The following is a 14,658-nucleotide window of genomic DNA, read 5'->3' on the forward strand; positions in this document are numbered from 1 at the left end:
AACAAAAAAGTTACCCATGACATGTACTTGACAGGAATGTCCTGATTTTATGTGTTCCCATTGTCTAAAAATACATTGTATGTAGCAAAGCCCCTATCATTTAGAGAAACTCACATGGATTTTATAAAGGGCATTTTGACAATGGAGGAGTACTAGCTAGTGTCTTTTAACATATTTAAGCATGAGTGACAGCAAAAGGGATAGTGCCAAACACACTGTGATAAACACACCACATTATGAATGGGCCATTGTAATAATGCCATTGTTTGTGTCTTTGTATTTATTACCCAGTGTAATAAAACTTAATTTCATTACAACTACAGAAAATACTGACAATCCTGTATCTTAGACAGATTGATAACAATATAATTGATTTCAATAGGTGTTCTTTATTTACAATACAGATCACGATGAAGTAGGACATATTTGTTGATCAGACAAAATTTTATGTTCATGCATACTTTTCATCCCCTGTCATCCCCTGGTTTGTAGTCTGTCATCAGTGCCTCTTTGAAAAGTCTCTTCTTCTCCAAATTCTCATTTGCCTTTTTCCTCTTGTCTTGTTTCCTCTGTATAGACTCCTTCTTATTCTTCAGAATGTCGCTCTCTTCTCCCTTGTAGGTGACCTCAAGCTTCTCCCTCATTATCTGCCGAGCTCTTTTGCGGTTTGTTTCCACCGATCTGGTTTGATGGCACTAAATTACGACAGAGGAGTTAGCAATAAAAATGCACAGATTATGGTACCTCCTAAACAGGTGTCGAGGGCAAGGGAGCACCTCAGTTTTTTTTATTTGAGAATACACAGAAAATGTATTCTGATCAATTCTAAATAAATTATTTAATTACCACAAATTCCATGAAAAACAATAAAATGACAATCCAAATAATTTTGTAGTCTACAGCAGCCTAGAGGCAGGTAAATGGTAGCTTCTTCCCTGTCTTCTCTCTGGCGATGGTGAGAATGATGAACTGTAGACTACATGTGTGCACTGCGGAGGCCCATTGGAGGCTTGACAACTTTGGCCAATAAGATTTTTTAATTGAGTTTAATTGAGTTCATAAATCTCCACCAACTCTCTCTTGCGCAGTGGAACTCAGAATGATATGTGACCACTTGGTTACGGTGACACCCAAAACAGAGTGGCCACTGCAAAGCCCAAAAGCCTGACCCCCTTCTGGAAGTTGCTGTAGCCCTGCTTGGGATATTTAGCCTATATTGACTATTGGTTGAGATGCAGGGCCTGTTCTACCTTGGTATGTCAGGGTGGGAAATTGGAAATGTGAATTTTGGACAAATTGGAGGTAATAATGCATTTAAGTTATAGTTTATTGAGATGCATGAATACACCACATCAAAAGCTTGATTTTATGATTGTTTTAAAACAAATTCCCTTCAATTATACCTAGTAATGATATACAGTATCTCACAAAAGTGAGTACACCCCTCACATTTTTGTAATTATTTGAGTATATCTTTTCATGTGACAACACTGAAAAAATGACACTTTGCTACAATGTAAAGTAGTGAGTGTACAGCTTGTATAACAGTGTAAATTTGCTGTCCCCTCAATAACACAACACACAGCCATTAATGTCTAAACCGCTGGCAACAAAAGTGAGTACACCCCTTATTTTGAGGGGACAGCAAATTTACACTGTTATACAAGCTGTACACTCACTACTTTACATTGTAGCAAAGTGTCATTTCTTCAGTGTTGTCACATGAAAAGATATACTCTAATATTTCCAAAAATGTGAGGGGTGTACTCACTTTTGTGAGATACTGTATGTTCACTTCTTGGTCAGTTGAGTTGATGATTAAATCTATGCAAATAAATTTATGAATTGATAGTTCGTCTGTTTTATTTTAGTCTGTAATAGGGTATATTGAAAACAAGTGTTCAAGCTAATTAAATCAACGTTTATTTAGCCGTCCTTTAAGAACCCGAAGGGCGCTCCAATAGTTTAAAATAACTTTTGCCTACACCTAATAGTCCAACTCATCACTTATTACATTCTTATTACAAATAGATTATCACTTCTCACAATGGTTCTCGTTTTGTTGTTAGATCAATGTCTCACAAGATCACAATCTCTTAATTTGTATTTTACATAAATAACAGAACCGACTATAATACATACCATAGCATAGTAGGCCTATAACGTTACTGTTACACCAAAAACACCTAATTTCTAATGAGATTTTAGGATGGTTAGCTGAAGCTGAATAGTCCAGAACAAAATATCATGCACCAAAACTCAACAGAGCCACTAGGGAGGATATATGTTTTGATTGAAACAAAATAAAAGGCTAATATTTTTAACATAATCTGCTCTAATTTACGTAAGTCCAGAGAGGACATATAAATAGGAAAAAATTGTTCCCTAATTATGGCGAGATCACAGGAACCACTTCACCAAAGAGCCCTGTGGCTGCGTTGATAACAATGCGGGGCATTTAAGCCCTGAACGATGCCTGACAGGCAGCACCGTCTCCCAGGCTGCGTGCCACCCCCAAGACCACAGCCAATCGCATGCAAGGAACAACGCAGCTAACTTTGCTAGTCTTGTGAGCAAGCTAGTTAGCTATGTAGTCTTGTTAGCTAGCTATCTAGCAAGTGTAGGAAAAACTTCATGACTATGGGTGATTTTCCAGTACATATATTATGCACTAATATAAGTAGTAGGCAGAATCATTATAAGGTTAATTAATAGATATGTGCAAGCAGAATAAAGGCTGAGCTCAGGTGAATGAACAGAGCTGGGTCAACATGGAGTTAATCACTAGACATGTAAAAACAGAACGTAAGCAGAAAATGTATGCCTGTGCTGTTGTAGGCCTGAGGGAAGTCATTACCTGGTCCTGTGACTAGCATTGAGACATGCAATTGCATTATGTATGTATGCCTGTGCTGTTGTAGGCCTGAGGGAAGTCATTGCCTGGTCCTGTGACTGGCTTTAGGGCATGTAGTTGTATTGTATATGTATGTCTGTGTCATTACAGGCTTGGGGAGAGCCATTGTGTAGTCCTATGAGTATAACTGGACAGACACCTGCATTATGTGTGTCTTATTTTTTGTATCAATGCTATGGATACACCACCAATATTATCTGTAAACAAGCAAGAATTGAGACAGATAATGGTGGCGAGAGGCAAAGGGGTGTTAATCATCTACATAAAGGGGAGTGACCATGTGTGTTATCTGAAGGTGGAAACCTATAAGGCCTGAGGTCTGTGGCAAGAGAATTTAGTTATTCCATGGAATTGTTTGGTTTTGTTACTTTTTGTAATAAAGTCTATTTGAATTCACAAGCTCTGGTATCTGAGAAATATTTGATTCAATATTTCTACGACACAAGCTAACTTGTTATCTATACTGGTTGATAACTTCTTATGGATGGTGGCAGTATTGAGTAGCTTGGATGACTGACGTGCCCAGAGTAAACTGCCTGCTACTCATTCCCAGAAACTAAGATATGCATATTATTAGTATTATTAGTATAGATTTGGATAGAAAACACTCTGAAGTTTCTAAAACTGTTTGAATGATGTCTGTGAGTATAACAGAACTCATATGGCAGGCAAAAACCTGAGAAATAATCCAAACAGGAAGTGGTCGGTTGGACTTCAATTAATTCCCTATTCAAACTAGTGTCTGTGGGGTCATGTTGCACTCCCTAAGGCTTCCACTAGATGTCAACAGTCTTTAGAACCTTGTTTGAGGCTTCTACTGTAAAGTGGGGATGAATAAGAGCTACTGGAGTCAGAACACTGCCAGCAGGGCATGAGCCTCAGGCATGTGCCCTCACATGAGAGGTACCTCAGTTCCATTGCATTTCTGAAGACAAAGGATTTCTCTGGTTTAAACTTTATTGCGGATTTACGATAAAAACATCCTAAAGATTGATTCTATACATCGTTTGACATGTTTCTACGAACTGTAATGGACATTTTTGAGTTTTTGTCTGACATGCGCGTCCTGAATTTGGATTTGTGAACTGAAGGCGCGAACAAAAAGGAGGTATTTGGACATAAAGGATGGGCTTTATCAAACAAAACAAACATTTATTGTGGACCTGGGATTCTTGGGAGTGCATTCTGATGAAGATCATCAAAGGTAAGTGAATATTTATAATGCTATTTCTGACTATTGTTGACTCCAACATGGCGGATATATTATATGGCATGTTTTTGTGACTGAGCGCCGTACTCAGATTATTGCTTTTTCGGTAAAGCTTTTTTGAAATCTGACACAGCGGTTGCATTAAGGAGAAGTTTAGCTAAAGTTCCATGTATAACACTTGTATTTTCATGAACATTTATGAGTATTTCTGTAAATTGATGTGGCTCTCTGCAAAATCACCGGATGTTTTTGGAGGCAAAAGATTACTGAACATAACGTGCCAATGTAAACTGAGATTTGTGGATATAAATATGAAATTTATCGAACAAAACATACATGTATTGTGTAACATGAAGTCATACGAGTGTCATCTGATGAAGATCAAAGGTTAGTGATTAATTTTCCCTCTATTTCTGCTTTTTGTGACTCCTCTCTTTGGCTGGAAAATGGCGGTGTTTTTGTGTGTGTTGGCGCTGACCTAACATAATCATACGGTTTGCTTTCGCCGTAAAGCCTTTTTGAAATCAGACACTGTGGCTGGATTAACAAGAAGTAAAGCTTTAAATTGGTGTATAATACTTGTATGTTTGAGGAATTTTAATTATGAGATTTTTGTTGTTTTGAATTTGCCGCCCTGCACTTTCACTGGCTGTCGTCATATCGATCCCGCTAACAGGATCAAGCCATAACAGGTTAACTTGCATAACTGGATAATATTTACAGTGGGTGAGCTCCATTCCTGACAGGCTGATCAGATTAAATTTCAGCCTTTGAGGCTGATATGTCAGGATGCTGCTTTGTAGGTGGTTTCATAGTTCAGGCTCCTTGCAGGCATATTAGCTGTTTAAGTGCTTTAGAGGCAGATGCATATCTGATCCAAGGGGTGAGCTCTATTCCTGGCAGGCTGATCTGATTCAATAGCAGCCTCAGAGGCTGATATCAGGATGCTGCTTTGTAGGCTGTTTCATAGGTAAAGCTTCTTGCAGGCATATTAAGTGTCCGTGTGTTATAGGCTATTGAATCTTTTCAGCCTGCCAGGAATAGAGCCCGCCCAGTCTTGATCATATACATAATGCACTCTGCTAATCTGCCTGCAATGACCTTTACCTATGAAAGTCTTCAAGGTAGAATCCTGACTTATCAGCCTCTGAGACTGCTATTGAATCTGATCAGCCTGTCAGGAATGGATCACACCCACTCTGTAAATGTAAATATTATCCATAAAACATGAAGTGTCCCTTACAATTATACACATCAGTTATGCAAGCTAACAACCAGTATATATAAAAAATCTACAAGACTAGCCAAGTTACAGTGCTTTCAGAAACTATTCACACCCCTTGAATTTTTCCACATTTTGTTGTGTTACAGCCTGAATTTAAAATGGATTCAGTTTAGATTTTTTTTTGTCACTGGCCTACACACAATATCCCATAATGTCAAAGTAGAATGTCTTTTTTTTAATGTTTACAAATTAATAACAAATGAAAAGCTGCAACGTCTTGAGTCAGTAAGTATTCAACCCCTTTGTTATGGCAAGGCTAAATACATCCAGGAGTAAAAATCTGCTTAACATGTCATATAATAAGTTGCATGGGACTCACTCTCTGTGCAATAACAGTTGACATGATTTAAATGATTACCTAATCTCTCTCTACCCCACACATACAATTATCTGTAAGGTCCATCAGTCGAGCAGTGAACTTCAAACACAGATTCAACCACAAAGACAGGCAAGGTTGGAGCAACGTGTACCTAACTATAAACATCAATGCCTTTCTTAAAATCAATACACAGAAGTATATATTTTTAAACCTGCATATTTAGCTAAAAGAAATCCAGGTTAGCAGGCAATATTAACCAGGTGAAATTGTGTCACTTCTCTTGTGTTCACTGCACGCAGAATCAGGGTATATGCAACAGTTTGGGCCGCCTGGCTCGTTGCGAACTAATTTGCCAGAATTTGATGTAATTATGACATAACATTGAAGGTTGTGCAATGTAACAGGAATATTTAGACTTAGGGATGCCACCCGTTAGATAAAATACGGAACGGTTCCGTATTTCACTGAAAGGAAAAACGTTTTGTTTTCGAGATGATAGTTTCCGGATTCGACCATATTAATGACCTAAGGCTCGTATTTCTGTGTGTTTATTATATTATAATTAAGTCTATGATTTGATAGAGCAGTCTGACTGAGTGGTGGTAGGCACCAGCAGGCTCGTAAGCATTCATTCAAACAGCACTTTCGTGCGTTTTGCCAGCATGTCACGTCCTGACCAGTGTAAGAGGTCATTTGCCATAGTAGAGTGGTCAGGGTGTGACAGGTGGTTGTTCTGGGTGGTTTGGGGGTTTTCTGTTTCTAGGTGGGATTGTTCTAGATGTCTATTTCTATGTGTTGGTTTCCATGTTTTGGCCGGGTATGGTTTCCAATCAGAGGCAGGTGTCTTTCATTGTCTCTGATTGGAAGCCATACTTAGGCAGCCTGTTTTCATTTGGGGTTTGTGGGTAGTTGTTTCCGTTTAGTCTAGTGTACCTGACGGGACTGTTGTTGGTCGTTTTGTTGTTAAAGTGTATTCATTAAAGACAAAGAATGAGCACTATACACGCTGCGCCTTGGTCTCCATTCAACGACCCCTATGACACAGCAGCTCTTCACTGTGCTTCAAGCATTGCGCTGTTTATGACTTCAAGCCTATCAACTCCCAAGATTAGGCTGGTGTAACCGATATGAAATGGCTAGCTAGTTAGCGGGGTGCGTGCTAATAGCGTTTCAAACATTACTCGCTCTGAGACTTGGAGTAGTTGTTCCCCTTGCTCTGCATGGGTAACGCTGCTTCGAGGGTAGCTGTTGTTGATGTGTTCCTGGTTCGAGCCCAGGTAGGAGCGAGGAGAGGGACGGAAGATATACTGTTACACTGGCAATACTAAAGTGCCTATAAGAACATCCAATAGTCAAAGGTATATGATATACAAATCGTATAGAGAGAAATAGTCCTATAATAACTACAACCTAAAACCTCTTACCTGGGAATATTTTAGACTCATGTTAAAAGGAACCACCAGCTTTCATATGTTCTCATGTTCTGAGCAAGGAACTTAAACGTTAGCTTTCTTACATGGCACATATTGCACTTTTACTTTCTTCTCCAACACTTTGTTTTGGATTATTTATACCAAACATGTTTCATTATTTATTTGAGGCTAAATTGATTTTATTGATGTATTATATTAAGTTAAAATAAGTGTTCATTCAGTATTGTTGTAATTGTCATTATTACAAATAAATAAATAAATACTTTGGTGGGGGGAAAAAAAATATATATATATATTTTTATTTTTAAAAATCGGCCTATTAAATCGGTATCGGCTTTTTTGGTCCTCCAATAATCGGTATCCGCGTTGAAAAATCAGAATCGGTCGACCTCCATAACATTCTAACTTATAAACTAATGCGCTCCAAACCCAAATGAACGCATGATGTTAGCATGAAATGTACCATCCCTTAGTGTAGCAATAGATTAAAACAAATGTGCAGATTAACCGTGGGTTCTGCCACAGACACACTGTCAATCTATCATCAATCCGCCCTCTCCTATTTATAGAGTTTATCTCATGATCTCGACAAAACATATTTTGAAAAAACTACTTTTTATATGTCATGCTCATGAGATAAGTTATTCACTTGCAAACAGTAATTCAAGAAGATTGAAATGTATAGGCTATTCCCATTAAACTGATTGAGATCAATCAAATGATTTGCCATGAAGACGCAGTTAGACCCGGTAAAACAAAGAATTATCATTCATGATTGACAGTGATGATGGTCCATTTTGAAATTAGGTATGCCTAATTTGGTGTTTTAGGGTATAAAAATATAACATTTTCTAGAGACAATATGTGTGGGCATGGCCGATGTTGCAATTGGAGGATGCATTTTATGCATATTCTATAACAGGGCTCTCAAACCCTATTCCAGGAGAGCTATCCTGTAGGTTTTCATGTCAACCCTAATCTAGCACAGCTGATTCTAATAATTACCAGGTTTATAAAATGAATCAGGTTAGTTACAACTGCGGTTGGAGTGAAAACATACAAGACGGTAGTGCTCCAGGAACGGAGTTGGAGAGCCCTGTAATGATAGGTTATTCAATAGGCTACATCTGTCCATACAAACTTTGATTGAGGAAATTATGACGTAATTTACATTTGTTGCGCTCCCTTACCTAAAAAATGATCACTACACCACTGCTCCTAAATGGGGCACCTTACCTACCTATATGGGGGACCTATCATATGACCTATGGCAGTATGGCTCAGGAAGGATAGCCTATCAAAAAGTTTATGTATTTCGTGTTGTCCATGTGTAATATTGGTTGTCTTATGGTCATCATGAACTAAAAAGGCTTAATGTAATATGTTAGTCACCTTAACGACAATGCCAGTTGGGATGTGCCTGAGTACCACACAGTTGCTGGTTTTGTTGGTCGCCTGACCACCAGGTCCAGACCCTCTTACAAACTGCTCGTCCAGCTCGTCTTCATTTAGGACAGGGAGATCAATGTAATCTTTCTTACCGGCGGTCTGAACATGTGCCAAGCTAACCGGTGGCACAGTAAAAAGTAGAGGTCGTCCTGAGGTTCCCCATGTTACCTTCCCCGTCACTTGAAAGATCAGGTTAACGAATAATCTTGACATTACCCTTCCGAATTACGTGAGAGCGCTCAGTTTGCATTTACACTAAAAGTGATATCTCTCTTTACAGTGTTCCAATAATGCAGCGGACAAATTTAGGCGAAAATATGATTGTTTTCACGTGTAAATACAAAAGAAACAATCACTTCCTTTTCAGCCTCAGCAAATCAAGTTCACCGTTTACTTTTTCTTCCCTCCTGGATTGGTGGCTATGAACCAACAGTGGCACAATATCGCCAACACATGGACTGAAGTATAAGGAGGACCAACACCTCAGTGAAGGCTATCATGGCTATCATTTCCTTTTACGCGTACATTTTAATGTATTCTAGAGCATAATCAAATGGTTAAAAGGATCTAATTGGGAAAACAGACAACACCCTCCATATGCAACAATTCCTTTACCTTTTCACGATCAAATGTTGGTCTGTGGAAGTAGATTTATCAGTGCCTTCAGAAAGTATTCCCCTTGACTTTACCACATTTTGTTGTTTTACACCCTGAATTTAAATTTAATTGGGATTTTATACCCCATAATGTCAAAGTGGAATTTTTTTATTCAACATTTTTACAAATTATTTAAAAAGAAAGGCTTAAATTACTTGAGTCAGTAATTATTCAATACCTTTGTTATGGCAAGCCTAAATAAGTTCAGGAGTAAAAATGTGCTTAACAAGTCACATAAGTTGCATGGACTCACTCTGTGTGCAATAATAGTGTTTAACATTGAACATCCCTTTGAGCATGGTGAAGTTATTAATTACACTTTGGATGGTGTATCAATACACCCAGTCACTACAAAGATACAGGCATCCTTCATAACTCAGCTGCCGGAGAGGAAGGAAACCGCTCAGGGATTTCACCTTGAGGCCAATGGTGACTTTAAAAAAGTTAGATGTTAATGGCTGTGATGGGAGAAAACTGAGGATGGAGCAACATTGTAGTTACTCCACAATACTAACCTAATTGACAGAGTGAAAAGAAGGAAGCCAGTACAGAACAAAAACATTCCAAAACATGCATCCTGTTTGCAATAAGGCACTAAAGTAAAACTGCAAAAAATGTGGCAAAGAAATTATCTTTGTGTCCTGAATACAAAGTTATGTTTGTGTAACCGATGTGAAATGGCTAGCTAGTTAGCGGTGGTGCGCGCTAATAGCGTTTCAATTGGTGATGTCACTCGCTCTGAGACCTTGAAGTAGTTGTTCCCCTTGCTCTGGGGCCGTGGCTTTTGTGGTGCGATGGGTAACGATGCTTCGATGGTGGCTGTTGTCTGTGTGCAGAGGGTCCCTAGTTCAAGCCCAGGTAGGGGCGAGGAGAGGGACGGAAGCAAAACTGTTACATTTGGGGCATATCCAACACAACACATCACTGAGTACCACTACTCATATTTTCAAGCATGGTGGTGGCTGCATCATGTTATGGGTATGCTTGTCATCGGCAAGGACTAGGGAGTTTTTTAGGATGAAAACATTTTACATTTACATTTAAGTCATTTAGCAGACGCTCTTATCCAGAGCGACTTACAAAAGAAATGGAATAGAGCTAAACACAGGCAAAATCCTAGAGGAAAGCCTGGTTCAGGCTGCATTCTAACAGACACTGGGAGACAAATTCAACTTACAGCATGACAATAACCTGAAACTCAAGCCAAATATACACATCGGTTACACAAACATAACTTTGTATTCAGGACACAAAGATAATTTTTGAGATAAAAACGCTTGAAAATCTATGGCAAGACTTGAAAATGTCTGTCTAGCATTGATCAACAACCAAACTGAGCTAGAATTATAAATAAAAAAATGATGAGCAAATATTGTACAATCCAGGTTTGCAAAGCTCTTAGAGACTTAACCAGACAGACTCATAGCTGTAATTGCTGAAAAAGCTGATTCTGAAAAGTATTTACTCAGGGGGTTGAATACTTATCGAAAGAAGATGTATTAGTTTTAATTTTTCATAGATTTTTTACAAATGTTAGAATTTTTCTTACACTTTGACATTACAGAGTATTTTGTAATGACAAAAAATTGACAAAAAATTGACAAAAAATTACAACACATATTTTGCAGATGCTATCGCAGGTGCAGCGAAATGCTTATGTTTCTAGCTCTGGCACCAATAGTGCAGTAATACCTAACAATACACACAAATCCCCAAAACAATTGAAAAAAATAATTGAATTAAGAGATATCGGAACGAACAATGTCAGAGTCCAGATTATAAATATATATACTGTGTATACTGAACAAAAATATAAACGCAACATGTAAAGTGTTGATTCTATGTTTCGTGAGTTGAAATAAAAGATCCTCAAAATTTTCCATACGCACAAAAAAACGTATTTATCTCAAATTTTGACAACAAATTTTGTTTACATTCCTGTTAGGGATTATTTCTCCTTTGCCAAGATAATCTGTTGACCTGACAGGTGTGGCATATCGAAAAGCTGATTAAAGAGCATGATCAATACACAGGTGCACCTTGTGCTGAGGACAATAAAAGGCCAATCTAAGATGTGCAGTTTTGTCATGCAACACAATACCACAGATGTCTCAAGTTTTGAAGAACCGTGCAATTCGCATGCTGACTGCAGGAATGTCCACCAGACCTGTTGCCAGAAAATTGAATGTTCATTTCTCTACCATAAGCTGCCTCCAACGGCGTTTTAGAGAATTTGGCAGTACGTCCAACTGGCCTCACAACTGCAGACCACGTGTAACCACGCCAGCCCAGGACCTCCACATCTGGCTTCTTCACCTGCAGGATCGTTTGACAGGGTGCTGAGGAATATTTCTGTCTGTAATAAAGACCTTTTGTGGGGGAAAACTCATTCTGATTGGCTGGTCCTGGCTCCCCGGTGGGTAGGCCTATGCCCACCCATGGCTGTGCCCTTGCACAGTCATGTGAAATCCATAGATTAGGGCCTAATGAATTCATTTCAATTGACTGATTTCCTTATATGAACTGTAACTCAGTAAAATCTTTGAAATTGTTGCATGTTGCGTTTATATTTTTGTTTCCAACAGGACAACAACCCTAAGCACACTGCCAAGACAACGCAGAAGTCTCTGAATGTCTTTGAGTTGCCCAGCCAGAGCCCAGACTTGAACCCGATTGAGCATCTCTGGAGAGACCTGAAAATAGCAGTGCAGCGACGCTCCCGATCCAACCTGACAGAGCTTCAGAGGTTCTGCAGAGAAGAATGGGAGAAACTCCACAAAATAGGAGTTCGCGGATGCTTTAGTCCAGGTCTGGGAGGAGATCCCTCAGGAGACCATCCGCCACCTCATCAGGAGCATGCCCAGGCGTTATAGGGAGGTCATACAGCCACCTGGAGGCCACACACACTTCTGAGCCTCATTTGACTTGTTTTAAGGACATTACATCAAAGCCTGTAGTGTGGTTTTCCACTTTAATTTTGAGTGTGACTCCAAATCCAGACCTCCATGGGTTGATAAATTGGATTTCCATTGATTATTTTTGTGTGATTTTGTTGTCAGCACATTCAACTATGTAAAGAAAAAAATATTTAATACGATTATTTCATTCATTCAGATATAGGATGTGTTATTTTAGTGTTCCCTTTATTTTTTTGAGCAGTGTATAAAGGTCTGGCTATAAACAATGCAACATGTGACTGCAAGGCCCCATCTTGTTTTAAAGCATACAACATTAAGCGTATAAGGAAAGGACAAAGGAAAAGAGACCACATTTCCAAATATTTCACTTTACTTTATGGTTTCTTTCAGATTTTAAAAGGATAGTTCACCCATATTCCAAAATTAGATATTTGTTTCCTTACCCTGTATGCAGTCAGAGATATATGGTCATCATAGGCTGGGTTTTCATGGTGCTTCCTGTAGAGCACCACTGTGGAGGTGTCATAATACCAATCAAACCAATTGTTTTTCCACCGTTCATTTTTCCCATAGGGGATTTCAGAAATACTTAAAATAAGGGCTGTGTTTTGTGTAGACTAACCCTGGTGTGACGTTTTAATAACCATGTAAATCTCTCTCGGACAAGGTGACTTTTATCAGTATATTCGGCTCTATTTTCTCTCAGGTTCGAAAATGCTAATTAGCATCAAAGTAGACATCATGCAAAACTACAAATCCCTGCAAGCTCCTGCACGTCATCTCTAGCTGATACCTTTGCTAACGGGTATTGTGTCAACTTAAAACTTGCAGAAGACAGTTCACATAATTGTCCATTTAAAGAAATGTAGCCTATTTATTAATTACCACTTTAGCTAACATTTGATAGTTAATCCAGAGATTCTTACCTTTGCCTCGATTCAGATCATCATGGCATTTGTAGTTCTTTATGATAGCTACATTAGCAGCTAATTAGCATTTCATTTTGGGGAGGGTAAATAAAGGTGAATATATTGATAAAAGTCACCTTGTCCTAGAGAGGTTTATACGGTTATCAAAACATCACACCAGGGTAAACCTACACAAAACACAGGCCTTATTTGAAGTGTTTCTAAAACGAATGCTGAAAAAACGATTGGAACCATTTCCTTGTGTGTCCTCTAGGTTTTATGGGTATTTTGAGTCATACTGTGGTACTCTATACCAATTGTATAGATTTTACATTATTTGAATTTAATGTTAAGCCTTATTTCACTGTCGTATGCACAACCTAAATTTTTCCTTGACATCATTTGAGCTTTTCATAAGAATGCATCATATAGAAATGGCATCTTTTTGTAGGCAGTAACTCCACCATGGGTATTTACATTTACATTTTACATTTAGGTCATTTAGCAGACGTTCTTATCCAGAGCGACTTACAGTAGTGAATTCATACATTTCATTTCATGCATTTTTTAAAATTGGTTTTTGTACTGGCCCCCCGTGGGAATCGAACCCACAACCCTGGCGTTGCACAAACCATGCTGGCATTGCAAACACCATGCTCTACCAACTGAGCCACAACTGAGCCACATTTATGTAATTTAAAAAAGCACATAAAGAACATAAAAGCTTCATAATGCATGAAGCTCCTGTTAACTGACTGATATTATCTCATATATCAAAACGCATAGGATCTCCTAAGCCTGTGTTAACCTCAGACTTCATTTTCCGGCGTTTTTCCCCAAACCCTATTCTATGCCCATTAATTTCCCCATAGGAATGGCTGAACGAACCAGAGGTAACTCATTTCCGTTTGCGGAAATGCACGAGCATTTGGCCAACAGGTGGCGCATTCCATTTGGCCTGAGCGCGAGAGGGAAGCAAATTCATAGTTGTGGTTCACGTTCACGTATGCAGCGAACAAGACCAGAGGCAACCCTCAGAAGCTCAAGATTGCGAGTATCTTCACCATATTTTCGCAATACTCTTGATTCAAGAGGATTTACGGACTTCGATTTTACCGGTGTTTGAATCCAGAGCGTCTCTTTCGCTTGAGCGGTAACTGAAGTGATGAAGGCAACTCGCGTGTGAATTACTACTGGATACAATGACGTTTTAGTAGCCTACATGGATTTTCCGTCGGTTGTCATAACTTGACCCCGATTTTTATCGGTTTACTACCACACAGTTTAGGGCCAACGTAGTTATTTGTTCAAAGAAATGTGAGGACTCGGATGCAGCTCGAGAAAGATGATGACCTGAGGCTGTCCCTAATTCCTGTTTACATGAAGTAGTTCAACTATCCAACGTCCTCAAGACAACGGAAAGGAAACGGACTAAATGAATTGTTGGCTACATTGTAACATTTCAAGCTGGCATGTAATGCCACTTTTTATTTTCTATGTCTGCTGAGTATCCCACAGAGGAACCAAAAGAGGGAACGGCCAATTAACTTTGATTTCTGGTGAGT

General features: G+C 38.9%; 2 protein-coding genes across 2 annotated transcripts in view; one reads left to right on the forward strand and one right to left on the reverse strand.

Moving 5' to 3' along the window:
• Window positions 1-369: 369 nt before the first annotated feature.
• On the reverse strand, window positions 370-9,007 carry mtrfr (mitochondrial translation release factor in rescue). Its single transcript, XM_029762980.1, has 2 exons — window positions 8,554-9,007; window positions 370-695 (listed from the first exon to the last, which is right to left on the reverse strand). The coding sequence occupies exons 1-2, from the start codon at window positions 8,821-8,823 to the stop codon at window positions 465-467; spliced, it is 501 nt and encodes a 166-aa protein (XP_029618840.1). The 5' UTR covers window positions 8,824-9,007; the 3' UTR covers window positions 370-464.
• A 5,054-nt stretch (window positions 9,008-14,061) lies between these two features.
• The window catches only part of LOC115200170 (membrane-associated phosphatidylinositol transfer protein 2), a 91,564-nt gene continuing 90,967 nt past the window's right edge, over window positions 14,062-14,658 (forward strand). Inside the window, exon 1 of the mRNA XM_029762982.1 lies at window positions 14,062-14,652. The gene's annotated coding sequence lies outside the window, so the exon portion shown is untranslated. The remainder of the gene's footprint in view (window positions 14,653-14,658) is intronic.

Source organism: Salmo trutta, chromosome 9 (assembly GCF_901001165.1).
Source record: "Salmo trutta chromosome 9, fSalTru1.1, whole genome shotgun sequence".
Lineage (NCBI taxonomy): Eukaryota > Metazoa > Chordata > Actinopteri > Salmoniformes > Salmonidae > Salmo > Salmo trutta.